Source organism: Phyllopteryx taeniolatus, chromosome 9 (assembly GCF_024500385.1).
Source record: "Phyllopteryx taeniolatus isolate TA_2022b chromosome 9, UOR_Ptae_1.2, whole genome shotgun sequence".
Classification (NCBI taxonomy): domain Eukaryota; kingdom Metazoa; phylum Chordata; class Actinopteri; order Syngnathiformes; family Syngnathidae; genus Phyllopteryx; species Phyllopteryx taeniolatus.
Window position 1 is genome coordinate 31,901,313 of NC_084510.1, and position 25,042 is coordinate 31,926,354.

General features: G+C 44.9%; 1 protein-coding gene across 14 annotated transcripts in view; it reads left to right on the plus strand.

Annotated features, from left to right (window-relative positions):
* Nucleotides 1–23,887, plus strand: part of LOC133484154 (dedicator of cytokinesis protein 3-like) — a 41,439-nt gene extending 17,552 nt beyond the window's left edge. For 5 of the 14 annotated variants that reach the window (XM_061786316.1, XM_061786322.1, XM_061786318.1 and 2 more), the window contains 35 exons: nucleotides 46–146; nucleotides 232–313; nucleotides 482–652; nucleotides 864–965; nucleotides 1,528–1,723; nucleotides 1,842–1,969; nucleotides 2,204–2,350; nucleotides 2,904–3,002; nucleotides 4,730–4,824; nucleotides 4,896–4,971; nucleotides 5,088–5,188; nucleotides 8,771–8,829; nucleotides 8,901–9,049; nucleotides 10,933–11,018; nucleotides 11,138–11,164; nucleotides 11,450–11,545; nucleotides 11,685–11,745; nucleotides 11,814–11,907; nucleotides 11,973–12,121; nucleotides 12,249–12,335; nucleotides 12,472–12,576; nucleotides 12,763–12,904; nucleotides 12,979–13,145; nucleotides 13,332–13,418; nucleotides 15,419–15,601; nucleotides 15,807–15,890; nucleotides 15,999–16,115; nucleotides 16,481–16,560; nucleotides 18,098–18,161; nucleotides 20,881–20,962; nucleotides 21,056–21,153; nucleotides 21,755–21,830; nucleotides 21,916–22,038; nucleotides 22,430–22,515; nucleotides 22,844–23,887. In XM_061786316.1, the coding sequence (XP_061642300.1) occupies nucleotides 46–146; nucleotides 232–313; nucleotides 482–652; nucleotides 864–965; nucleotides 1,528–1,723; nucleotides 1,842–1,969; nucleotides 2,204–2,350; nucleotides 2,904–3,002; nucleotides 4,730–4,824; nucleotides 4,896–4,971; nucleotides 5,088–5,188; nucleotides 8,771–8,829; nucleotides 8,901–9,049; nucleotides 10,933–11,018; nucleotides 11,138–11,164; nucleotides 11,450–11,545; nucleotides 11,685–11,745; nucleotides 11,814–11,907; nucleotides 11,973–12,121; nucleotides 12,249–12,335; nucleotides 12,472–12,576; nucleotides 12,763–12,904; nucleotides 12,979–13,145; nucleotides 13,332–13,418; nucleotides 15,419–15,601; nucleotides 15,807–15,890; nucleotides 15,999–16,115; nucleotides 16,481–16,560; nucleotides 18,098–18,161; nucleotides 20,881–20,962; nucleotides 21,056–21,153; nucleotides 21,755–21,830; nucleotides 21,916–22,038; nucleotides 22,430–22,515; nucleotides 22,844–23,242 (3,999 nt within the window). In that variant the 3' untranslated portion in view covers nucleotides 23,243–23,887. Of the gene's footprint in view, nucleotides 1–45; nucleotides 147–231; nucleotides 314–481; nucleotides 653–863; nucleotides 966–1,527; nucleotides 1,724–1,841; nucleotides 1,970–2,203; nucleotides 2,351–2,903; nucleotides 3,003–4,729; nucleotides 4,825–4,895; nucleotides 4,972–5,087; nucleotides 5,189–8,770; nucleotides 8,830–8,900; nucleotides 9,050–10,932; nucleotides 11,019–11,137; nucleotides 11,165–11,449; nucleotides 11,546–11,684; nucleotides 11,746–11,813; nucleotides 11,908–11,972; nucleotides 12,122–12,248; nucleotides 12,336–12,471; nucleotides 12,577–12,762; nucleotides 12,905–12,978; nucleotides 13,146–13,331; nucleotides 13,419–15,418; nucleotides 15,602–15,806; nucleotides 15,891–15,998; nucleotides 16,116–16,480; nucleotides 16,561–18,097; nucleotides 18,162–20,880; nucleotides 20,963–21,055; nucleotides 21,154–21,754; nucleotides 21,831–21,915; nucleotides 22,039–22,429; nucleotides 22,516–22,843 lie in introns of those variants that run through there. The other 9 variants (XM_061786321.1, XM_061786327.1, XM_061786324.1 and 6 more) reach the window with 9 other exon arrangements.
* The last annotated feature ends 1,155 nt before the right edge of the window (nucleotides 23,888–25,042 follow it).

Sequence of the window (25,042 nt, forward strand, 5' to 3'; positions counted from 1 at the left end):
TCCCAACTTTCCCAATGGAATGCTTATCCCAGAATTCCTCTTCAGGTTTTCGTCATCAATTTGCTGAGGGACAGCAAATATTTCCACTTCCGAGCCGTCATGGACACGTACATTCACAAACACTTTGCTGGGGCTTTGGCCTACAAGTGAGTGGTGCTGGGTCTGTGAGTGTGTGTTTACGTGTGTCTGAGTTTGCGCGAGTGCCGTTGAACGGCTTCACCTTTGTGTCAGGGAGCTGATCCGATGTCTCAGGTGGTCCGTGGAGCGTTCGGCCGAGGCGACGCGACAAGATCACATCCAGGACGTAATGCGGGTAAGACTTGGCCACTTCAGCCATCATTACCCTGCAAAGGCTCATTTCTACATACAACATTAAGAACTGTTCTTGACTTACTGGTATATGAACAAATACTAAACCGGTTAATGGATGATAACCATTGTGTTGAAATATGAAAAACATATCCTGTTCATTGATCGCCAGGCTCTGGAGTATCTGTTCAAGTTCATCGTTCAGTCTCGGAGTCTTTACTCTCGCGCCACCTGTGGGATGGAGGAGGAACAGTTTCGGAGCAGCATCCAAGAACTCTTTCAGTCCATCCGCTTTGTTCTCAGTCTGGACCGGCCCACCTGTGAGACCCTCATCTTCACTCAGGTGGGCAGACCAATCCTCAGTTTGACCCTGCTTAACACGGATCTTTGGAATCATTTAGAAAATGGGCTGGTCTGACTTTTGGTGTCCTTCTTCCTCCTCCGCCATCAATCTCCTACAACTCTTTGTCAACTCTTTTGTTCCACTGGCTCCTTTGTTATTCTTTGGGGTCGTGGGTTCCTCCCTTCTATTTACCGACACCCACGGCCCTCAGCCCATTCAAGGCCCGAGTCAGACCGGGCCCCCCGCCCCAGGCCTGGTTGCTTACAGTGCTCAGGTGTTGAGCTCCAACACCCTGCAGATGCCGCCTCTGTCAGTAAGTACGGATCCAGTAGATGTGTGGACGATGGACAGGCGGGAGGAAGGAGAGCCCGCTGCACCTTGCTTGTTCCACCACGCTCACACACATGCTCGGTCTGGGAATATCACTCACTTCATCCCGACTAACATTTGTCTTTCTTTTTCTCTCCAACATCCCAAAAATCATTTACTTTTAGTAACTTATATTGAAACATTTGCCTTTGGTGGAGGAAAAAGATAAAAAGATGATTCACTCCTAAAATGACACAAAATGTTTCCTTTGACGAAGAAGACTAAGAATCATTATTCAATTTTAGCCACACATGAAACCTTTGGCTTTGTATTGTTTCATAGTCTTCTTGGTCGGTCCGTACCAAGAAGCGATTGACTTTTGGTTAATTCATTCAATTCATTGGTGGACCTAGGAGACTATGAAGGATGATTCACTTTTTAATCAGATTACCTGAAACATTTGCTATTGATTGATCAAGAAAACGAAGATGATTGACTTTTAGTTAAAAAAGGCCTTAGTTTGCATTTCACATTGTCAACCTTAATATCGGTGTGACCATTTGCAGGTCGCTGTGTTGAACTCTTTTCCAGCCATCTTTGATGAGCTGCTGCACATGTTTTCAGTCCAAGAAGTGGCAGAATTTGTGCGCGGCACTTTGGCTAGTTTGCCATCCATGCTTCACATTCCGGGACATTCCATGGATGCCGTCAAACTGCAGTCCATAGCTCGCACCGTTGACAGCAGGCTCTTCTCTTTTCCAGGTGAATGTCTCACTGGAAACATGACTACCATTCACAAACTGATGACTCGGCCCACGTCAACTGATAGTGTGTGTGTGTGTGTGCGTGCATGTGTGCGCGCGTGTGTGTGGTTCATCAGAGTCTCGAAGGATCATACTTCCTGTGGTTCTTCATCACATTCATCTTCATCTGAGGCATCAGAAAGAGCTGTTAATGTGCTCTGGAGTTCTCACCTCTCTTTTCTCGATCATCAAGACCAGCTCGCTGGTAACTAACACACACACACACACACAGAAACTGAAGGATAACACTCGAATTCTTCAGCAGGTTCTATGTCACACAGGAAAAAAAGATTCATTCTAAACTCAAAGTCCGACTTTTTCGGATTGCTAAATGTTTATAACAAGTTAGGTCTCGTCATAAGACATTCATTCGGTTAAATGACATCAGTACCGGTGACTTTTGAGAGAAATCTTTTTTCTCTTCCGCAATTTTTCCCAGGATGCATCGGTGCAGGAGGAGGTGGAGATGATGGTGGAGTCTGTGCTGGAGGTCCTCCTGCAGACCCTGCTATCAATCATGAGCAAGAGCCAATCACAGGAGGCGGTAAGAGGTCATCGCTGTCCGCAGTGCACCGCCGAGATCTCTGTTAGTAACTAACAATCAAAATTTTCTCGAACGAGCTGCCATCAGTGGGCGGGGCAAAATGTGATTGGCACGTGACTCAGCAGAATGCTGTAAAATGAAACAAAAGTAACATTTGCTTTAAGGAATAAAAGTAGTGGAATAACTGCACCCAAAAAAGGTATTGCTATTCTTCTTCTCGCAATTATTATTCAAATAAAAGTAAAATTTCGCACATTTTGCCCCGTCCAATTCATTTCCCCCTCACCCGCCTTGTGTTTATCATCCACTTATTTTTGGGCATGTTTCCACATGGGAATTTTCATTCAAGCTGCTTTTGCACTCTATGGAGTTTATATACAGAATGTGGTATTCATTTAGTGTAGTTTGAAAGGAAATGTTAGCCTTTGAGATGTGATGAAGTTGCGGGTAAAAGCCAGGCTATGCTAACAGGCTAACTGATGGACTCGTCATGTTTCATGCATCACTTCCTGTCCATTGAGTTTCCGCTGTCACTGACTGCTTCCCGGTGTCCTGTGATGGGCTGATGTGTGTGTGGCTGCATCCCTATTGGCAGGGAGAATTTGTGTCCTGCCTTCTGTCCCTCCTCCGTCACATGACTGACGTCCACTTCCAGCACCTGATGGAGAACTTTCAGAGCAAAGAAGTGCTCAAGGTACGTCGAAGGAGCAAGTACTGCCTTGCGAAGACTTTTAAATACACAGTAAATATAAAAAATCCGACCCTTTTTGGAGTCCTTGGAGGGGGCTCTGGACAGCGCTCCCGCTAGGGACTCCATCGTTCTACTGGGGGACGTCAATGCTCATGTGGGGAAATTACAATGAGACCTGGAAGGGCGTGATTGTTATTTTCTGTGCTCATTACGGATTGTCCATAACGAACACCATGTTCAAGCATAAGGGTGTCCACACATGCACTTGCCACCAGGACACTCTAGGTCGCAGATCGACTCTGTGGTCGTGTCATCGGAGTTGCGGCCGCGTGTCTTGGACACTCGAGTGAAGAGAGGGGCGGAGCTGTCAACTGCGCCAAGGCTGCCCTTTGTCACCGATTCTCTTCATAAATTTTCTGGACAGGATTTCAAGGCGGGCGGCACGGTGGACGACTGGTTACAGCGTCAGCCTCACAGTTCTGAGTACCCGGGTTCAATCCCCGGCCCCGCCTGTGTGGAGTTTGCATGTTCTCCCCGTGCCTGTGTGGGGTTTCTCCGGGCACTCCGCTTTCCTCCCACATCCCAAAAACATGCATGAATTGGAGACTCTAAATTGCCCGTAGGTGTGACTGTGAGTGCGAATGGTTGTTTGTTTGTATGTGCCCTGCGATTGGCTGGCAACCAGTTCAGGGTGTACCCCGCCTCCTGCCCGATGACAGCTCGGATAGGCTCCAGCACGCCCGCGACCCTAGTGAGGAGAAGCGGCTCAGAAAATGGATGGATGGAGGGATGGATGGATTTCAAGGCGCAGCCAAGGCGTAGAGGGGTCTGGTTTGGTGGCCTCAGTATTGCATCTCCGCTTTTTGCAGATGATGTGGTTCTTTTGGCTTTATCAAGCCGTGACCTCCAACTCTCACTTGAGCGGTACGCAGCCGAGTGTGAAGCGGCTGGGATGAGAATCGGCACCTCCAAATCGGAGACCGTAGTCCTCGGTCGGAAAAGGGTGGCGTGCCCTCTCCGGGTCGGGGATGAGATCCTGCCCCAAGTGGAGGAGTTCAATTATCTTGGGGTCTTGTTCACGAGTGAGGGAAGAAGGGAACGGGAGATCGACAGGCGGATCGGTGCGGCGTCTGCAGTGATGCGGACTTTGTATCGGACCGTTGTGGTAAAGAAGGAGCTAAGCCGAAAGGCGAAGCTCTCGATTTACCGGTCGATCTACGTTCCTACCCTCACCTATGGTCACGAGCTGTGGGTGTCCGGGCTCTCCCTTAGAGAAAGGGCGAGAAGCTCGGTCATCCGGGAGGATCTCAGAGTAGAGCCGCTGCTCCTCCACTTCGAGAGGAGCCAGATGAGGTGGCCGGGGCATTTGATTCGGATGCCTCCCGGACACCTCCCTGGTGAGGTGTTCCTCGCACGTCCCACCGGTAGGAGACCTCGGGGACGACCCAGGGCACGCTGGAGAGACTACGCCTTTCGCCTGGCCTGGGAACGCCTCGGGATCCCCCCGGAAGATCTGGAGGAAGTGGCTGGGGAGAGGGAAGTCTGGACGTCCCTGCTAAAGCTACTGCCCCCGCGACCCGACCTCGGATAAGCGGTAGAAAATGGATGGATGGATTTCAAAAATCCTATGAGTGTCAAAGAAAAGAATAGCGCTTTTAGTTTGAGGCCCAAACAACACGTTCAAATCTGTCAGACCAGCAGAATATTGAGAACTATTTTTGTCTGATCAGGAATTCATGATGAAGATTTGGTGCGTGTTCCGAAACCTCATGAAGCTGAGTATTTTCCCACGGGACTGGAACGTGATGAGGCTCCTGACGAGCCGGTAAGAAGCGCAACGGAGAACGCCAAGGAAGGCTGGGGTCATGTGACTCACTTTGACTTCCTGCTTTTCAGGATCATCCTGTCCACCGTGCAGCGTCTGGCACCGTTTCAGCTCAAGAACTTCGTGGGAGCTGACTTTGACTTCAAGGTACTGCCAGCATTATTCATCAACCACCATCTCAGCATCAATGATCATTCGTATCTATTTGGCAAACACATTATTATTATTATTTTATTATTTTACTTATCTACTTTTGTGCGCAGGTGTGGAGCTCCTACTTCAGTCTAGCAGTTTTATACATCAACCAGCCCAGTTTGCAATTGGAAAACATGAGTCCATCAAAAAGGAAGAAGATATTTGACAAGTAAGGAAGCTTCTGTGACCTCATGTCCGCGTGTGAAAGGTCGTTGCTTCAAGTTGTACCCAGAAAATGAAGTCATCATCATTTTCAAGCAACACATCTGCTTGCTAACACAATCATCAACCACCTCGTTTGCTCATTTCTGTTCCTAAAGAGCGAGAGGACGAGAGCTATCGTATGTATGTTTTCCATATGGTTCTGATTCTGTCCTGCACATGGACTGGACTTATATAGCGCTTTATCTACAACCCCAATTCCAATGAAGTTGGGACGTTGTGTTAAACATAAAAAAAAACAGAATACAATGATTTGCAAATCATGTTCAACCTATATTTCATTGAATACACTACAAAGACAAGATATTTATTGTTCAAACTGATAAACTTTATTGTTTTTAACAAATAATCATGAACTTAGAATTTTATGGCTGCAACACGTTCCAAAAAAGCTGGGACAGGCTCATGTTTACCATTGTGTCTTTTCTTTGAACAACAGTCAATAAATGTTTGGGAACTGAGGACACTAATTGTTGAAGCTTTGGAGGTGGAATTCTTTCCCATTCTTGCTCGATGGACAGCTTCAGCCGTTCAACAGTCCGGGGTCTCCGTTGTCGTATTTTACGCTTCATAATGCGCCGCGCGTTTTCAATGGGAGACAGGTCTGGACTGCAGGCAGGCCAGTCGAGTACCCGTACTCTTTTACTACGAAGCCACGCTGTTGTAACGTGCAGAATGTGGTTTGGCATTGTCTTGCTGAAATAAGCATGGGCGTCTGTGAAAAAGACGTTGCTTGGATGGCAGCGTATGTTTCTCCAAAACCTGTATGTACCTTTCAGCATTAATGGTGCCTTCACAGATGTGTAAGTTACCCTTGCCATTGGCACTAACACAGCTCCATACCGTCACAGATGCCAGCTTTTGAACTTTGCGTCCATAACAGTCCGGTTGGTTCTTTTCCTCTTTGGCCCGGAGGACACGACCTCCACAATTTCCTAAAACAATTAGAAATGCGGACTTATCGGACCAGAGAACACTTCTCCACTTTGCGGCGCCCGAGGGATCGAAGGTCACGGGCATTCAGTGTCGGTTTTCGGCCTTGCCGCTTACATGCTGTGATTTCTCCAGATACTCAGAACCTTTTGATGATGATATGGACCGTAGGTGATGAAATCCCTAAATTCCTTGCAATTGTACGTTGAGGAACATTGTCCTTAAGCTGTTTGGGTATTTTCTCCCGCACTTGTTGACAAAGAGGTGAACCTCGCCCCATCTTTGCTTGTGAATGACTGAGCAATTCAGGGAAGCAATCATGGCAGCCACCTGTTCCCAATTAGCTTGTTCACCTGTGGGATGTTCCAAACAGGTGTTTGATGAGCATTCCTCAACTTTTCTTTTTTGCCACCTGTCCCAGCTTTTTTGGAATGTGTTGCAGCCATAAAATTCTAAGTTCATGATTATTTTCTAAAAACAATAAAGCATATCAGTTTGAACATGAAATATCTTGTCTTTGTAGTGTATTCAATGAAATATAGGTTGAACATGATTTGCAAATGATTGTATTCTGTTTTTATTGATGTTTAACACAACGTCCCAACTTCATTGGAATTGGGCTTGTAGACCATCACAGTGCCTGAAGCGCTTTACAAAGCCTCACATTCACATTCATACAACAATGGGCGACTGCTGCCATGCAAGGCGCTGCCAGGTCCACTGGGAGCAATTTAGGGTTCAGTGTGTTGCCCAAGGACACTCGGACACGCGGACAGTCATAGCCCCCCCTTCGGTCACCGGGCGAACCGCTCTACCTACTGAGCCACAGCCGCCCCAATTCTGACCCAAACACCAGCAATATTATGACATCCGAAGACTTTTTTTTGGCTGCTCCAGTGTGCAACATCCATGATAGGGTTAAAGACCCTGTAAACTGACCCCAAACAAATTTCTTGTAAATTTAACACACCACTGCGTGTTGTTATCAAGTCTGGCGAATCTGAATGAATAAATAAAGGTCTGTAATATCTGTTGAAATTCACCAGGTCGTTGGCGGAATTGTGCCCGCCTGTTGCGCACTCGGAGGTGATCACAGCAGCACGGCGCATCTGTTACCCTGGATGATTTTATTTTTTTCCCTACGCCTCCTCGACTTTGCACTGGTGGGCGGGCGTGGGGCAGTGGAGGCGCTGAGGAAGACACACTGGTGCTCAAATAATACATAACACTTCAGGGAAGAGAGTTTTTCCAGTTGTCGTAGAGTTAGCTTGTTGGCCAACTGCACGCTTTAGTGGTAGGTTTGTTATTATCATTACGGAAGTGGCAATTGCACTGAATAACCACAGCTAATATGAGGGTCCTGAGGTACTTGTATAGTGGGGAAGGGACGACTTATGGTCGGAATCTACGTCCAAACCCAAATGTGTACTTGGGCTTGCTTTTAGCCTCGCCCAAAAAAATCCAGACAACTGAGAGGTGAGTTTAACCCTATATTTGAACAATTCGGTACCGCGGTGTTTTCAGCACTTACTGTATCTTCAAACATATTTCTTGTGTTTAGAAACAAAACACCAAAATGACTTTACAGGGCCTTTAAATATGCAGGACAATCTAAAACTATGTAGAACATGATAGAAATTGTGAAGTGTCTCATCTCCCAGAAGCGACAGTCACAGACCAAGTTGCGGTCGCGCAAATGAACCGATTCTGATGCGCTCCCTTCAAGTTTGCTCGGGTTATTGTTCCAACAAAGTTTCTCGTCACTTGCTTGTCTTTCTTGAGCTTAACAAGGCGCAGCGGGATCAGAATCAAATGAGGGTGGCAGTGTGAATGGGACTGCTTGTTTGTGTCTCTTTGTGCTCCGTGATTGACTGGCAACCAATCCTGGTTGTAGCCCGTCTCTGTCCTGAAGCCTGTGAAGACTCCACTTCTCGATAAGCGCTATAGAGAATGTGGATGATAAGCCTGTCAAGTCCACCTGGAGTCCCAATTGCTGAAAGCAAGCAATGACAGTATGTGACACCAGGTTCATTAAGTATATAAGGTATTTTTCCATGATGCTGCTTAGAGAATATTAGGACACGCACACTAGCTTTTGTCTGTGAAAATGGATCACTCTATGTTATGAAAAGGCACGTGCGCACACGCACTTGCAGTACAGACGTGCTGATAACATTCAGGCTAAGAACAGCTACGAACCGGTTTGATAAAGAGGGGCTGCCCAGCGAAGGAAGATGTGACTATTATCTGAAAAGAATAGTCACTCATCTTCTGGGTCCCACAAGAGACCGCACTGTATTTTGAGACAATACTTCCTTCTTCCTTCGCTGCCTGTTGTTGTTAGCATGAATGTTACAGCTTATCTGTAGTGCGAGGGTGTGTGTTCGTAACATAGTCTGGTCAGTTTTCACAAACAAAAGTGAGTGTGTGTGTGTGTGTGTGTGTCCTAGTGTTCTGTAAGCAGCAGCATGGGAATATACCTTATAACTACAATGCAAGTCAGACATCTTATTGAATTACTGGTATTGTTAATGTGAGCTCAAACATAAAGTGTTTCATAAAATGAGAACATTTCTTATCTGAAATGTAACTGCAGGTATGGAGACATGAGGGTGATGATGACGTACGAACTCTTCAGCATGTGGCAGAACCTGAGTAAGAACCCACCGCCCAACCTAAATCTAAGACTTCAAGCATCACTTCAAAAAGTCTTCCATGTGCTTCAGGTGAAAGCAAAATTCATTTTATTCCCGGGATGATTGGTCCATTTTTGGGAGTCACGTTGGTCCCTCAGGTGGAGGTCCGAAATATCATGATACCGATCTTCCATGACATGATGGACTGGGAGCAACGCAAAAATGGCAACTTCAAACAGGTTTGTTCTTGCTACAGATGGACCTCTCACTTTTTCTTTGCGACAACACGGTCACAAACTTCTTTCGCAACGAGGCGCATATTCACAAGTTTCCTGAGCAACAAAGCATGTTCAAATGCTTTGTAACTGTTCCCAAAGGTTTTCTTCTGGTTCGAAATACTTGACGAGTCCACCGATATTCAACAACTTTTATTCTTCTCATCCACCAGAATCTGAATAAGTATGTCAGAAACGCACAAGGAATTTGTCTCCGGTAGTTGGAGCCGCTCTAGTACGACAACAGACAGCCATTGTGACAAAACATACTTTTAGGACATAAAAACACACTACGGAGAGTCACATAGCAGTGAAGGGTTGCCAGTAATGTGGTACTGCTGACATAATTGATACAGAGTTCTGAAGCGATTCAGAGCAGTTTGAAATGATTAATTGAGCGATAGTCTGGTGCAGTGACAATTATGCAAATGTTGCAGATAGTTCTCAAGCACATGAGTGACCGGTATTGGGCAACAACAATACTGTAGTAGTGTCTCAACAGAGATGTGCAAAATTGTCAGCATGTTACAGTGAAATTGTAAGTTAACTGTTTAAGGGGTTGATGGCAAGAGGGAAGAAGCTGTTGGAGTGCCTGCTGGTTTTGCTTTGCATTGTTGGATCGCGCCTACCTGGGGCAGGATGTGGAGGGTCCGAGAGGATTTTGCATGCTCTTGTCTTCGTTCTGGCAGTGTGCAAGTCCTCAAAAGTGGGTAGGGGGGTACCGCCGATTTTTTTCCGCCAGCCTTGACTGTCCCTTACGGTCTGATGGATGAACACAGAACCGATTCAATGACCGCCGCGTTGAACTGCCTCAACGGCGCCTGCTTCCTCAGAAGCTGCAGGAAGTACATCCTCTGCTGGGCCTTTTTGAGGACGGAGTTGATGTCGGTCGCCCACTTCAGGTCCTGAGAGACTGTAATTCCTAGGAACTTGAAGGTCTCGACGGTTGACACAGGGCAGTTGGACAGCGTGAGGGGCAGCCGTGGCGAAGGATGCTTCCACAAGTCCACGATCATTTCCACAGTCCTGAGTATGTTCGGCTCTCGGTTATGTCGGCCGTACTAACCATCATCGGCGCGACCAATTTTCAGTGAAAAACTGTAACAAAAACATACACACAGATTGTAGAATAAGTACATGCGCCACAAGGACGCCAGTTCCACCAACCCGAACGGCACATTTATCATGGTCACATACCATTTTGCCCTCTGTTCAGAGACGTTGTATCTGTCCTCAGTTGATGTGCAATATTATGCTTCTGCCACAGAGAAGCGCAATGACGCATGCCTCTTTCATGTTTGCTTTCTTCTTTGTGTGACACTTTTGTTTGCGCTAGGCTGATGTGACCACAGCTCCTTAATACATTTGCAATGCGTTGATAAACGTACACATTTTCTCCATCATTCATTCATCCGAATGCAACATTAATCTGTAACAATTTAGCACCCTCTGAACCGGAATTCAGAAGTGTTTAGGAGAAAATGACGATCTTGGTGTATGCAGCTCACTCTGGTTTGTTTCTTAGAATTTCTCAAGCTTTTGTCTCTAGCAGCTCAAGTTCTTTCATATCTTTCATCAACCAACCAACGAGCTCCCGATTACATAACATCTCTGCGACACGCACCGCAGCCCTCAAATAAGAACGGGGGCACTGTAATCCAAATGAATACAAAACCTTTCTCAGCAAATTGCATACATCGTAATAAGCTTGTATTCATTGACAGCAACATGCTTCCTTGGGAACAAGGCTGATGTTGTGACTATTGTCTTGAATAGTAAAAAGCCAAACACAGTACTGTTGTGTAGGCATGGACTACATTTGTGGTTTTGTTGTTGTCATTGTGTAGGTGGAGGCCGAGCTGATTGATAAGCTGGACAGTCTGTTTTCAGAAGGCAAAGGCGACGAGAACTACCGAGAACTCTTCAGTCTGCTGTAAACCAAAAGTTTTGTGTGATTAGAATCCTTCATTGTGGGTCTTGAAACATACGCTAAACTCTCTTTTTGTGTACTGACGCTGCTGTTGTTCATTTGCTTTGTGCTACTGTGATTAGAACTCAGCTGTTTGGGCCCTATCCCAGGTATGAATGAACTAACACATGCGCTAACATCTATTCAATTCTCTGCCTCTCCTTAAAATCGTTTTGATCAGCAGACCAATTCAAATATATTCACAGAAAAAAAGTAAAGTCCATAAAGATGTCATTTCATGAACATTTTACTGTGGAGGCTGTAGCTCGGGAACCGGAGAGATCTGCTTTGTCTGATTGATGATTGTGTACGCATGATATCAAAAGTCTACACTTAACTCACCCAAAGAGGAGAATCAAGGGTTGAATTCATCAAGTTGATTTGTCTTTTGGAAGTCTGTTGGAGAAGATCGAGCAGGAAACGTGGAGAGAGACGGGCATCTCCTTCGTTACTTCAGTCACTCGACTCATGGAACGTCTTCTGGACTACAGGTGGCACGCACGCACACATATACATACAGGGCGCACTGTGCCAATTTATGTTCATGATTCTTTTGTTGTCAAGGATTGATCTTTTGCAAGAGTGGAAATACAAAAGAAAAGTAACGAGCTGTGTCGATCTTGCTTTCAGGGATTGCATAAAAGGAGATGAGCTCGAGAACAAGAAGATCGGTTGCACGGTCAATCTCTTGGTAAGATCAAAGCATCGCTCATGACACTTGATGACTCATTCCAACCTTAACGCAAAGTTGATGCACAGAACTTCTACAAATCTGAGATCAACAAGGAGGAGATGTACGTCCGCTACATCCACAAACTCTGCGACATGCATCTGCAGGCAGACAACTACACTGGTACAACGCAGACACACACATGCGCATAGAGTACATGTGTTCATGTGCATGATGTTACCCTGCAGAGGCGGCTTTCACGCTCTTGTTGTACTGGGAGTTGCTGCACTGGGACGAGCGGCCAATAAAAGATCTTCTGCATTATCCCGCTCAGTCCGAGTGGCACCGCAAGGAGGTGCTCTGCCGAAAGCTCATCCACTATTTCAACAAAGGAAAGGTAAACATTCGAATGTGGAGGTAAAAGCAGCTTCAGTAGCTCACATTACGTTTCAAGTCTATTTCAAAAGTGAAGGCTAAAGTATGTATTTGTTTGTGCGTGCGTGCGTGTGTGTTTGTCCATGCAGTGTTGGGAGTTTGCGATTCCTCTGTGCAGAGAACTGGCCTTCCAGTATGAATCCATGTACGACTACCAGAGTCTCAGCTGGATTCGAGTGAGTATGAAAAAGACGCAACACGTTCTTCGTGCTGTTCATCACTTCAACGAGAATAAAATGTTGCTGAATGAAAAGAAAAGAACTAGATCATCTTTTCCACTGTTTTTGTCTTTTTATGTGTGTTTGTTTACAGAAATTGGAGGCAGCATATTTTGATCACATCATGGAGCATCAACGTCTGGAACCGGAATTCTTCAGGGTGGGATTCTACGGCAGGAAGTTCCCCTTCTTCCTCAGGGTCGGTTGAACCTCGTTGCAATCGTATGCGATGCTCAGCGTTTCAAGAATGAAGCTCTTAGAAGAATGTATTAGTATTAGCATGTAACCTGCGCTCCGGGACTCTAGCTCATCGATAATTCATCATAAATTACATTCCAACAAGCACAAATGTGAATTTTTCTACATTTGAATTTCTCTTCACCAGAACAAAGAGTTTGTGTGCCGTGGTCATGACTATGAAAGACTTGAGGCCTTTCAGCAAAGGATGCTGGGAGAATTTCCACAAGCCATCGCCATGCAGCACCCAAACCAGCCTGATGAAGCCATTCTGCAGTGTGATGCTCAGTGTATCCTGCCTCTCAGTGTGTGCGCGCGCGCGCGTGACTTATTGTGTGTGGTTTCTTTGACGAGCGCTCCCCAGACATCCAGATTTATGCCGTTACTCCGGTTCCTGAAGCTGTCACTATCCTACAGTTGGACCAAGTCCCTGAGCAGATCAAAAGTTTTTACCGGTTCAACAACGTTCGCCGTTTCCGTTACGACCGACCTTTCCATAAAGGACCCAAAGATCGAGATAATGAGTTCAAGGTTATTTAATACATGAGAAAGCCTACCTGTTGTATTTTTCACAAAGTGCATATTCATGCTTCATTTTCTTAATACATGAAAAAAGAATTGATACTTAATCAAGTGCAAAAGTCGGCATGATCCATCACATTTTAAATTCAACCTTACACTGATTTTGATGATGTCAATCACTTTGTTGTGTTTCAGAGTCTTTGGATTGAGAGGACAACTCTGATTCTTGCTCATCCTCTGCCTGGAATTTCACGCTGGTTTGAAGTGGAGAAGAGAGAGCTGGTGAGAAACTGAATGATTGAATGACTGAATGGTGGCATACGCATGGAAATGAATGGCTGTCGAGCAACAGGAAATTTGGGGTTCAAATCAAATTATATTTGTATAGCACTTTTCATATATTAAAATTGCAACACAAAGTACTTTAAAGACATAAAAACAGTCAATTAAAATAGCAAGAAATATTTTTTTTAAAACACACCCGTGCCATACCCACATATAAACACACACACACACAACATATATTAACTAATAGTGTAGAGACATGGCAAGGGACTGAAGATCCTGGGCGAGGAGAAACAACTCTTTGGGAGTCATCCCCATTGAACGGTGCCACAGCCTGCAGCCACGGAGGATGCCACCTAAGTTCTTAAGTAGTTGGAGAGTGGAGATGTTCTTTTGGGGAACACGGGAGCAAGGTATTGCAGTAGTCTAAACACGAGCACATTGCAGTGGGTACTTGGAAACAGAAATACATGTACGCCGTTACGTATTCAGGATTTAAACAAATAAAATACAAATGAACTGTAATCCGATAGTTACTGAAAAAAGATTTCCTCAGATTATAGGTACATTTATTAAAAAATATAATTTTACTGGATTACATTTTCAATGCGGCGGCACGGTGACTGACTGGTTAGAGCGTCACAGTTCTGAGGACCGTGGTCCAATCCCCGGCCCCGCCTGTGTGGCGTTTGCATGTTCTCCCCGTGCCTGTGTGGCTTTTCTCCGGGCACTCCGGTTTCCTCCCACATCCCAAAAAAACATGCATGGTAGGTTGATTGAAGACTCTAAATTGCCCTTAGGTGTGAATGTGTGCGCGAATGGTTGTTTGTTTCTATGTGCCCTGCGATTGGCTGGCGACCAGTTCAGGGTACCCCGCCTCTCGCCCGAAGATGGCTGGGATAGGCTCCAGCAGCCTGTGACCCTCGTGAGGATAAAGTGGTACGGAAAATGGATGGATGGATTTTCAAGGTAACATATATATTTTATTTGCGTTAAAAAGAAGACAATGCCTGAGAATTAAATGTTCAAATTAAGGAGACACAATAAAATGACTTTCATTCAATAATCAGTTGCGTTAAGTTCTAATTATGGAGGAGACATGGCAATGTACAGCTATGTGTCATCTGTGTAACTGGAACCTGATGACGTGTCTCCTGATAACATCCACAAGGGGAAGCATGTATAGATGAAAAAATATTGGACCTAATATTGACCTGTGGGGCACTCCACACTCAAATCCATGTGTTCTGGAGGAACACTTATCCATACCTACAAAGTAACTTCTGTCTGTGAGATGAGAGCTGAACCAGTTATATAAAAAAAAAAAAAAAACACCCAGAGAGGCCAACCAGGTTTCGGAGTCTGTTTAATAAAATGTTGTGATTTGTTGTATCGAAGGTGGCGCTGGGATCCAGTAGAACCAAGACTGTGGTTGTTTTTGTGAATCTGCATTATACCTGATGTCATTTAATATAAAAAAAAAGGGTGTCTCGGTACTGTGGTTCATCTTAGATCCAGAGTTATATTTCTCTAAAATGTTTCTATTTAAGAAACAATTTGTTAAACACCGGTTGTTCTAGTATTTCACCTAAAAACGGTAGGCTGGATGCAGGTCGGTAACTACTATATTTAAAATGTTGGGGTCTAAATTACTTTTATTCAGAAGGAGCTTCGCTACTGCAGATTTTTAAGCAGTGGGGACGACACCCATCTGGAGAGTAATTGAAAACATTTTAAATATTTTCCTCAATGAAACCAAAACATTTTTTCAAGAGTGATGCCTACATCAATCTTGTTGGGTTTACTTGAGAGAAAACTCAACTGAGTGTCCTTCCATCAACCATGCCAAAACTAGGGTTAACCCAAACCCTAACTGGAAAGTTACTTCCTCAATCCCCAGTGCCTCCTCCGAAGAACATCCTGTTAGTTAGTCCCAAGTCCTACATCAAGACCAAATATTTGCATCATACGCTAATCACTAACCTTAACCCTTTCAGGTGGAGGCGAGTCCGTTAGACAATGCCATCAGTGTGGTGGAGAACAAGAACCAGGAGCTGCGCACTTTGATCACTTGCTATCAGCTTAAGCCTCCGCACAACAACAACGTCAACCTTCTCAGCATGACGCTCAACGGAGTTGTCGACGCCGCCGTCAACGGCGGCATCACCAGATACCAGGAGGTCGGCATTTGTTGTCAGGAGGTCTACTGCTGTTGTCAGGAGCAACACTCTCTTTTATTAACTAAGACATGGTCGTGTGTTTTTCTTTGTGTCTTTGCGATTGGAGTATATCATGTACAGTATGTGACGAGATGAAAAAATAGTAATGAGAATTGTGATGATTGTGAACTCGGTTGGTTGGTTATATTTTGTTTGTTGTTGTCAGGCTTTCTTTGACAAAGATTACATCAGCACACACCCTCAGGACAGTGACAAGATCACACAGCTGAAACATTTGATGCAGGAGCAGGTGAGAAGTTATTTGGAATTGTTTGGTTGAGTTCAATATTTCTTTTTGCTCTGTACAATATATAGCCCTCACCCAAAGTCTTGTAGGCAAATATTTGTTTTCCTTCAGGTTCACACTCTTGGAAGTGGCCTGGCGGTGCACGACAAGCTGGTGCATCCTGAAATGCGTCCGCTGCACAAGAAGCTGATGGATCAGTTCCACGTGATGAAGAGCAGCCTGAGCCATGTAAAAACTTTGTACAGGAAAAAAAAATTCACGTTCAATATGGATGTATTCTTCAGCTCAGATTAACACAGTTTTACTCGACCATTTTGCTTCAAATGTTCATACGCTTGTTCTTAATGAGTACTGTATCTCCATTCAAGCAGAAAGCGAGAAGCAATAATTGTTACTTTGCTACTCGACCTTTGAAAACGATTCGAATGGTCTGAGAAGATGTTAACTTTTGCTACAAGTCATTATAAGCTGACCAGAACATGTCGAGCTCGACATCATTACGTTCACACACGGGACGCTTGTGAAAAGATTGATTTTAATGTTGATTTTGTCTGCTGCTAAATCTGTCTTGTGTGATGCTGTTGAATATGCAGGGTCCGAGTGCAGGGTCCGACCAACCGAACCCCACCAGAGGGATTGTGAGTCCCGAGGGCTTCAAAGTGCATCGACACAGGTCAACAACGTTCTCATCTGGAGATTCGTTGATCATATTAATTGTCGCCTTTCACCCACAACTGAGCCCTCATCAAGTCCAAACGGGTCCATTTCTTTTGGTTCAGAGTAGTGTTGCCCCAAGTACTGGTACCAGTACCGAACCAACGTATTTTGAGAAACAAAATAGCATGGGACCAGTTTTGTTTAATACCGGTACAAAAAAAACCCAAAATATGCGCGACGGCGCTCATATGGTGTCTTGAAGGGCAGTACACAAAAAGCTGACTGACTGACTGAAAATGACTTCCTGTCTCCAGAAAAATTTGAAAATGCCTTCAATTGTGAGCGCGCGGTTGTTTTGGAGGCAGGAGAATGAATTGGCTTCAAACCGCCGACTAACTCCTGCCTCCTGCGGACACGTTAGCACGCGTTAGCCACGGGGATGTAACCTTAGAGTCCGCAGGTCAAGAGGCTCTGTGAGCAAAGTCGCTGTTATTTGCAGTGGATTTTCCTGTGCTGTTAGGCGAACTCGGCATTCGATGCACATGAGAGTCAGTGTTACAAGCAGGAGATCGATAGCATCGATTAACATAGGACAACTTGGCGCGGGTGCGCACAGCATAGAATCCCAGTTTGTAGCGCTCCAACCCGGATAAAGGCTACACTCGGTCAGAAACAATGATGGCGACTAAAATAGCGCATAGGAGTTGAATATAAAAGTTGATATCCAGCTCCAGCAATTTTCAATGGTTGTCTTGATAACCAAACTCATATTTAATAATACAATTAAGCTTACGTGTTCTTCAGGTGAAATCCATTTAGTGGTACCAGGCATTAAAATGAACAGCGAATTAAAGAAACAAGGGTGGTAGTAATATTTTTCTTTAATGACTATGTATCATACATATTATACTGCATATAGTTATACAAATTTATTTACATAAACGTATTTGTCATATACATATGATCATGCAGGCACTCATCTAGTTATTTAAATTCCATTATTATTATTATTTTCAAGTTTATCAAAATTTTTTGAATGAATAAAAATAAAGTATTTGATTTTTTTATTCCACTGCTTTTACTTATATTTGAGATTTTTGCCATAGTATCATTTCAGTGGCGCTTTATGCAGGTATATTAACAAAGTCAGAATTTTGGTATTGTGACGCCACTTGGTCAGAGGCATCAATGTAAGAGTAAGAAAGACCAGCAAGGTGGTTGTCCAGTCATGGCCGTGCCAACATTTGTGCAATGGTCATCGATCCATTTCTCGCCACAAAAGGGTCGAAACAGTAGAAAGAGACAAGACAAACCCTTTTCCTTCATTTATTCTCACGTGGAATCATGACATTACATTTTCCTGTCAACATTTCCTGTCGTCTCTTCTGCACCTCTAATGGTGTCCGTCCTCCAAGTGTATTCGTATTTTCTTGTGTGCTTCCTTTTGTCTCTGTCTCCTCATGGCATCCTCCTCTGATGCCCTTTGAAATTATCTCCGTTTTCTTCCTCCTACTTGTCCTGACTTGGCCTCTTCTCTCTCATCGCACCTTCAGTGAGGTGGAAAATGTTGGAAACTTGCTCATCCTGGCTGACAACAAAGACTTCTACGGCATTCAGGTCAGGAACTGAAATTCAGAGAAACAAAAGCAAAAACTAAATTTTGAAAATTGTGGGAATGAAATAGTTTCACATTGCTTAGACACCAGACCTACGACGAAATACTATGCAGTATTTTCATACCTCATGTAGTGAACACTTTTACAGTGAAAATTGAAGAGTTGAAATTTAATGTCATGAATGTAAGGTAATGTAATGTCTACTAGCTCAGGGGTCCCTAACCACCAATACAGAGTCCAAATCACTGCAGACGCTGTACCGATCCGCCTGTCGATCTCCCACACCAATTCTTCCCTCACTCGTGAACAAGATACCCCAAGATACTTGAACTCTGCCGCTTGGGTCAGGATCACATTCCGGACCTGGAGTGGGCCCATGGTACACAGTCTTAGTACCTAACCCTAACCCTCAGAATTTGAGGTGATGATTCTCATCATGACCATGTCAGACTCCCGTGGTTTGATGGAGCCAACAGAACTATATTATCTGCAAAAAGCAGAGATGTAGTAATGTGAGCACCAAACCGGACCCCCTCAAGGCCTAGGCAGCACCGAAAAGTTCTGTCCATAAAGGTTATGAACAGAATCGATGACAAAGGGCAGCCTTGGTGGAGTCCAAACCCTCACTGGAAAAAAATCCGACTTACTGCCGGCAATGCAGACCAAACTCTGACTCTGGTCAGAGTTTCTGGGACTGAACAGCCAGTGTCAGGGGTCTGGTACCCCATTCTTTGAGGATGGAGTTGATTTTGGTCTCCCACTTCAGGTACTGAGAGACTGTAATTACCAGGAACTTGAAGGTCTCAACCGTTGACACGGGGCAGTTGGACAGCATGAGGGGCAGCTGTGGCGAAGAATGCTTCCTGAAGTCCACGATCATCTCTACAGTCTTGAGCATGTTCAGCGCCAGGTTGTGTCAGCCACACCAAAAATCCAGCCACTCCCCTTCCTGTTGATACGCAGACTCGTCACTGTCTTTGATGAGGCCGATGGCCGTGGTGTCGTCTGCAAACTTCAGGGGTTTGACAGCCGGATGTGTTGAGGTGCAGTCGTTCGTGTAAAGAGAGAAGAGCTGCGGAGAGAGACACATCCTTGGGGCACCCCGGTGCTGATGGTGCGTGTGGATGAGGTGGTGTCCCCCAGCCTCACCTTCTGTGTCCTGCCTGTCAGGAAGCTGTGAATCCACCGGCAGTGGCAGGCGAGACACTGAGCTGGAGAAGCTTGGAGGATAGGAGAGGAGGATGATGGTGTTGGATGCAGAGCTGAAGTCCACGAACAGGATCTTCGCATGGGCCCCCGTGCCATCGAACGTGTTGTAGGATGAAGTGCATGTTGACTGCATCTTGAGATGGTTCAGCACGAGGCGTTCAAAGGATTTCATGACCACAGATGTTAGCGTGACAGGCCTCTAGTTATGCAGCCCCGATATAGCTGGTTTCTTGGGGACTGGTATGATAATGGAGCATTTGAAACAGGATGATACTTCACACAGTTCCAGAGATCTATTGAAGATCTGTGTGAAGACTGGAGTGAGTTCATCCTCACGGACTTTGAGGCAGGATGGGGACACAAGGTGTGGGCCCGCTGGTGTGTTGGTCTTTTGTAGTTTGAAGATATGTCTCACATCTTGTTCATGGATGGTCAACGCAAAAGTCAGCGGTGCGATGTTGGTCGGTGGTGCGGCTTTTAAAGGGTACTCAAAGATGCGGGACAAAAAATAAATGCTAGGATGAAAACAATTTTAATAAAAATTAAACAAAAAGGGGAATAGAATATGGCAGATTTACACATGAACAGCAGTTTGGAAGAGTTGGGTTTTGAGTTGGGATTTGAAGGTGTAGAGATCTGTACACTTGCGTAGGGGTTTTGGGAGCTGATTCCAGAGGGTGGTAGCAGAGATGGTGAAGGTTCTGTCCCTCCCATGTTCAATGCTTGGTCTGGTGAGGTGAAGAAACCGTAAGGTGGAGAAAGAAGGTTATTGTTGGAGGAGTGGAGGCTACGGTAAGGCGGTGTTTTGGTGGAGGAGTTTGCCAGAACTTGCCGGATGTGGGAGTTGAAAGTCCTTCTGACAGGGCATTCTGCCAGATGTTCCCAGCAGACCCTCACAATACATGTGGGTCTGCCAGGTTGGACTGGCATAGTTCCCCACCATCGGAGCCAACATACCACCAGGTGGTGATTGATTGAATGCTCCGCTTCTCTCTTCATTCGAGTGTCTAAGACAAGCAGCCGCAAGTCTGATGACACGAGCACTGAGTTGATCATTGAACTGTGGCCTAGGGTGTCCTGGTTTCAAGTTCATGTGTGGACACCCTCATGTCTAAACATCTCAGAGTTTACGTTCGTTCGTGAGATATTGTTCCACGAAGAATGCTTTGCTTCAAGGTGTATTTCAGGCTGAGCAGGGAGCAGTTCGAAAGGGTCCTGCAGAGATGTCTCGGTATATCATTTTTCTATTGCCCAAAATTCTGGATAGTGGGACACTGCAATTATTATGCCTTCCGCCATACCCTAAATGAAAATTGCACTTGGAACTCGAAATAAAAGTAATTTTTTTTCCTCAATTCCCAAATAATATAATTGTTTCTTTTTTTAATTTGAACTCTTTAAATGCAAATATAGCATCAAATAGAAAAGGGAGCTGCAAGCCAAGGAGAACAGGTCAATCCTTCCCATCAAAATCTTGACTTTTTAGAAATCTTTCAAATATTTGTCTGTAGGCAAACCACTGCTCCTCCAGCCTTAGCTCCACCCACTCCGCATCCTCTCACTTAATCAACTCATCTCTGTGGACGCACAAAGGTAAAGACTGCAAGCAAGAAAGATTATGTGCTATTCATTGTTGCAATCTCACTCCACTCTTCTTCTCCTTCTTCTTTTTCTTCTTCGTGGTAGAAAAAAGCAGAAACAACAGAGAAATGTTGATGCTCTTGCCGCCGCCGCGGGAGCGTCCGAACAGCATCCTGTACCAAAACTTCAGCGAGAGCGGACAGGTCAGCATTTGTTCTCTGTATGCCACAGTGTCGTCCAATATAGTAAATGACAGTAGAATACAGCCAACCCTCACTATTTGCAAGGGAAAAAGTAGATGCTCCCCCTAAAAATGTTTGTTGTCATTAGGAATGGGAGTGTAAAACAAATGAATTGGTCCAAAGTTAACTCTTAAGTACCAGCCATTTTCACAATCTGTTCCTCTCAGATTATAACAATAGTCTCTTATCTCGAACACCGTCTGTGTGGTGTGGGAAAGTAAATTGTTGTGTGTTTTATACATAAGCCGTGCTGTTTTGAAGTCACAGAATTTGAGAGTATTTAAGTTGATCTATAGTCGTTGGTCGGTTCCATGTAGCCGGATTGAATAATTCCGATTGGCTTTTTTGTTGCTTGAAGACTTAGTCTTGGATTGGTATAGCAGTGCTATAAATTGATGAGAGTAGTTTACAAAGTGAAGTTGTTACTCATTATGAAGATGGCATGGAAATTAGGCTAGCTTTCAAAGAGTAATTTAATAATACATGAGCAAGTATCACAATGTGCTTGGATTTCAGCGAATTAGTTGTTAATTACGAAATGTGCCACTCTTTATTCTTCCAGAGAGCATTTCTGCATCAGATGATCAGTCCAGCTTGTAAACCCAGCAGCGACCCCAACCTGTCATTCACGGAAAAAGGTTTGTAGGTAGCTTGACTGCGACTGTGAGCAATGCGCCGGATTGGTTGTCAGCAAATATTCAACAAATTAATTTGCTCTGGCAGTTGTGAGCACGCCCAGTAGTTGGAGTTTAGACAGCGGTACCAGAGACGTCGTCACCGTTCTGCCTGCTCACATTGCTAGCATCAGGGCGCCTCCCGTTCCGCCCAGAGGTGCGCCACCACATGGTATGACCCAAGTGCAGCGTGTGTCCTGTGAGGTTGTTTATTTGAATCACACATTTTGCGATTTCTTTAGCAGATGAAGTTGTTGAAATGAAATGAAATCACTCATTACAAAGTCCAACTTCGATTTGACTCCTTTATTTATGTACGTTTTTTATGTATTTATTTTAACCCGTCCTGTTCAGCTGCATGGCCATGCAGAATGGTGGCAATGTATGTCTTTTGTGCTGGAACAATTATGCTGTGCAACGGGAGTTTGAAATTTTTCCTCTCCTCATTTTTATTTCTTTTGTCATTTTAATGTCCCGCCCAACCTAGTCTTATCATATCAACGTCATCGTCATCACCTTCCTCGGTAGTTTTCCTCATCACGTCCCGCTGTCTCCCCCTATAGGTCAATACCTGTCGATGTACTATGGCGCTTTCCACCACCAACTCAGGGACCTCCCTTGTGCTCTCCCTGTGCGCTCCCTAAGAAAGGTACTCTCACCCTCGCCCACCTTTTCCTACTATCCTCACTCTCTTCCTCAGGGTTCTTTTCATCCTCCTCCCCCAAATCTTCCTCCTTTCCTCATCACCCTCCCGTGCAGGATGCATTCACACACATGATCACCGTGTGTGAAAGAGTACATTAGCTTATGAATGTAGAAATATTAAAACCCTACAAAGGTTATTTCATTGCCAACTACTTTCCTAACTCTCTGACCTTTTAATCTAGATACTTTGTACACATTTGATGTTTAAAAGCATTCCTATTACCAACGAAATGAGTAGTATTGATGATGGTGATAATCGACTCTCGTTTCAGTCTCGCCTGCAATGTTCACTTGCCTTGCCCACCAGCCCGGTGTCCATCCCGGATCACACTAACTCCGCTCTGTCAGACGGCAACAGTACCTCAGGGGTCTTGACTCGAAGCGAAAGTAACTCCACTGACACCTCTGAGTTAGCTGGCAGCCAGGCTGAGCAGGGGGACCACTGGGGTGACCCCCTCTCACCTTACTGGCTCATCGGCTACAACGTCTCAAATCTACGTCCGAGCCCCTCCGCGCCTCACTTTCACGGGTTCGGCAGCCACGGAGAAGGATCGCCGCCGTGCTGCCAATATCTCCACTACATCCCCACCCACTCGCCTCTCGACCGGCCCAGTGAACCTCCTCCCACTCTGCCACGCAAACCTTACTTCAGAGAGGGGGGGTCTCCCTAATGAACTGCATTCTGTACCTGCACTCGTGCCATGCAACAAGTCACAGTCCCTCTTTGGTGCCACCAATCAGGACCAAGGCAGAGTGGCATGGGCACATGGCATCACTCAGGAGTGACAACCGGCCAGAGGGGCGTGGGCACATGACATCACTCAGGATTGACCTGCTCACATGTGAAAAGTGACCACACTACACGAACAGCTCTGGCCAACAGAGGCCACACCACTCACCACATTACATAATTAAAAAAAAAAGAATAAGAATGCTTTAAAGTACATGTATATCTATTTATAGATGAGCAGGATAAATGGCGATGGCGCAGGAACCCAGAACACAATGCGGAGCAAAATCAGACACTTAACACACAGACTGTTGTACATGTTCAGTAGCGCCTCTTCAGCACGGGAGATAGCATGTCGGGGCGCCCTTCTGCGCTCAGCTCAGAGATGAATGCAGCTCGATTCACGTATGGCAACCGTCCCACCGTGGGACCGGCGTCTGTAATAGCTCGCCGTGTAAAAAACTCAATCAGCCACCACTGCTGACCACCAATGAAGGAGGTAGACTTGCATCACCAAGTGTCACATTTTTGCCTTTGGGCACAAACCAATTTTTATCTCTTCCTTCTAATAAACATTACAATGCAACTTTTTCTCCATCCTTTATTTCTGTCACGTATGGAGAGGAGCTGGACCCGAGAGCAGGCGAAGAACAGTTTATTTAGGAAAGGCAATGCAGATGGTCCTGGATGCGTTGGCAGGCAGTGGTGAGGACAGGTGGCTGGCATGGCGGCACGAATGACGTGGATCAGGAACACGGGTGGAAACACTGAGAACAAGGAGAGAGACAGGAGTCAAAAGGGGAACGAGGAATAGAGTGGCTTACATGAGGTAAATGGGCCGTGGTACCGTTGGAAGTAACTGCAATACTTTGGCGAGGATTTCCGGAAACACGCAGGCTTTTATGTAGGTGGTGACTAGGGCTGATTGGAGACAGGTGTGCGGCTTGAGGAGGGGAGGGGAGAGATTGAGGGCGCAAAGCGCCATCCAGGCTCCACAAACGGTACTACAGGGCAGTACATGACAATTGCATTCTAAAACATTTATGCTTGAAGCTATCCTTACCCATATATACTTGCAATTTTCATATATAGGTAGGTATTCTTGTATTATGTGTGGAGACAAGGATTATAAAGATATGTACAATCAAAACTAGAATTTTTACATGTAAATATATCCAAATACTCTCTCTGTTGCTCTCCATCTCATATATATATACATATACATCTCATATATATATATACATATATATATATATATATATATATATATATATATATACACACACACACACATATATATATGTATATGTGTGTATATATATGTATATATATATATATATGTGTACAGTGGGTTCGGAAAGTATTCAAGACCCCCTTAAATTTTTCACTCTGTTATATTGCAGCCATTTGCTAAATATCATTTAAGTTCATTTTTTTCCTCATTAATGTACACACAGCATCCCATATTGACAGAAAAAAACGTAATTGTTGATTTTTTTTGCAGATTTATTAAAAATAAAAACTGAAATATCACACAGCCATAAGTATTCAGACCCTTTACTGTGACACTCATATATTTAACTCTGGTGCTGCCATTTCTTAGGGTTAGGTTAGGTTAGGTGAGGGGAACCGAACCCTCCGTCTCCCAGTACAGGGGAAATAATTCCCCTTCCGGGATCGGGGGGGAGATGCACGGTCCATCCCCTTACGCCATCTCCCGTCTCCATTTTCCCATTCCTGG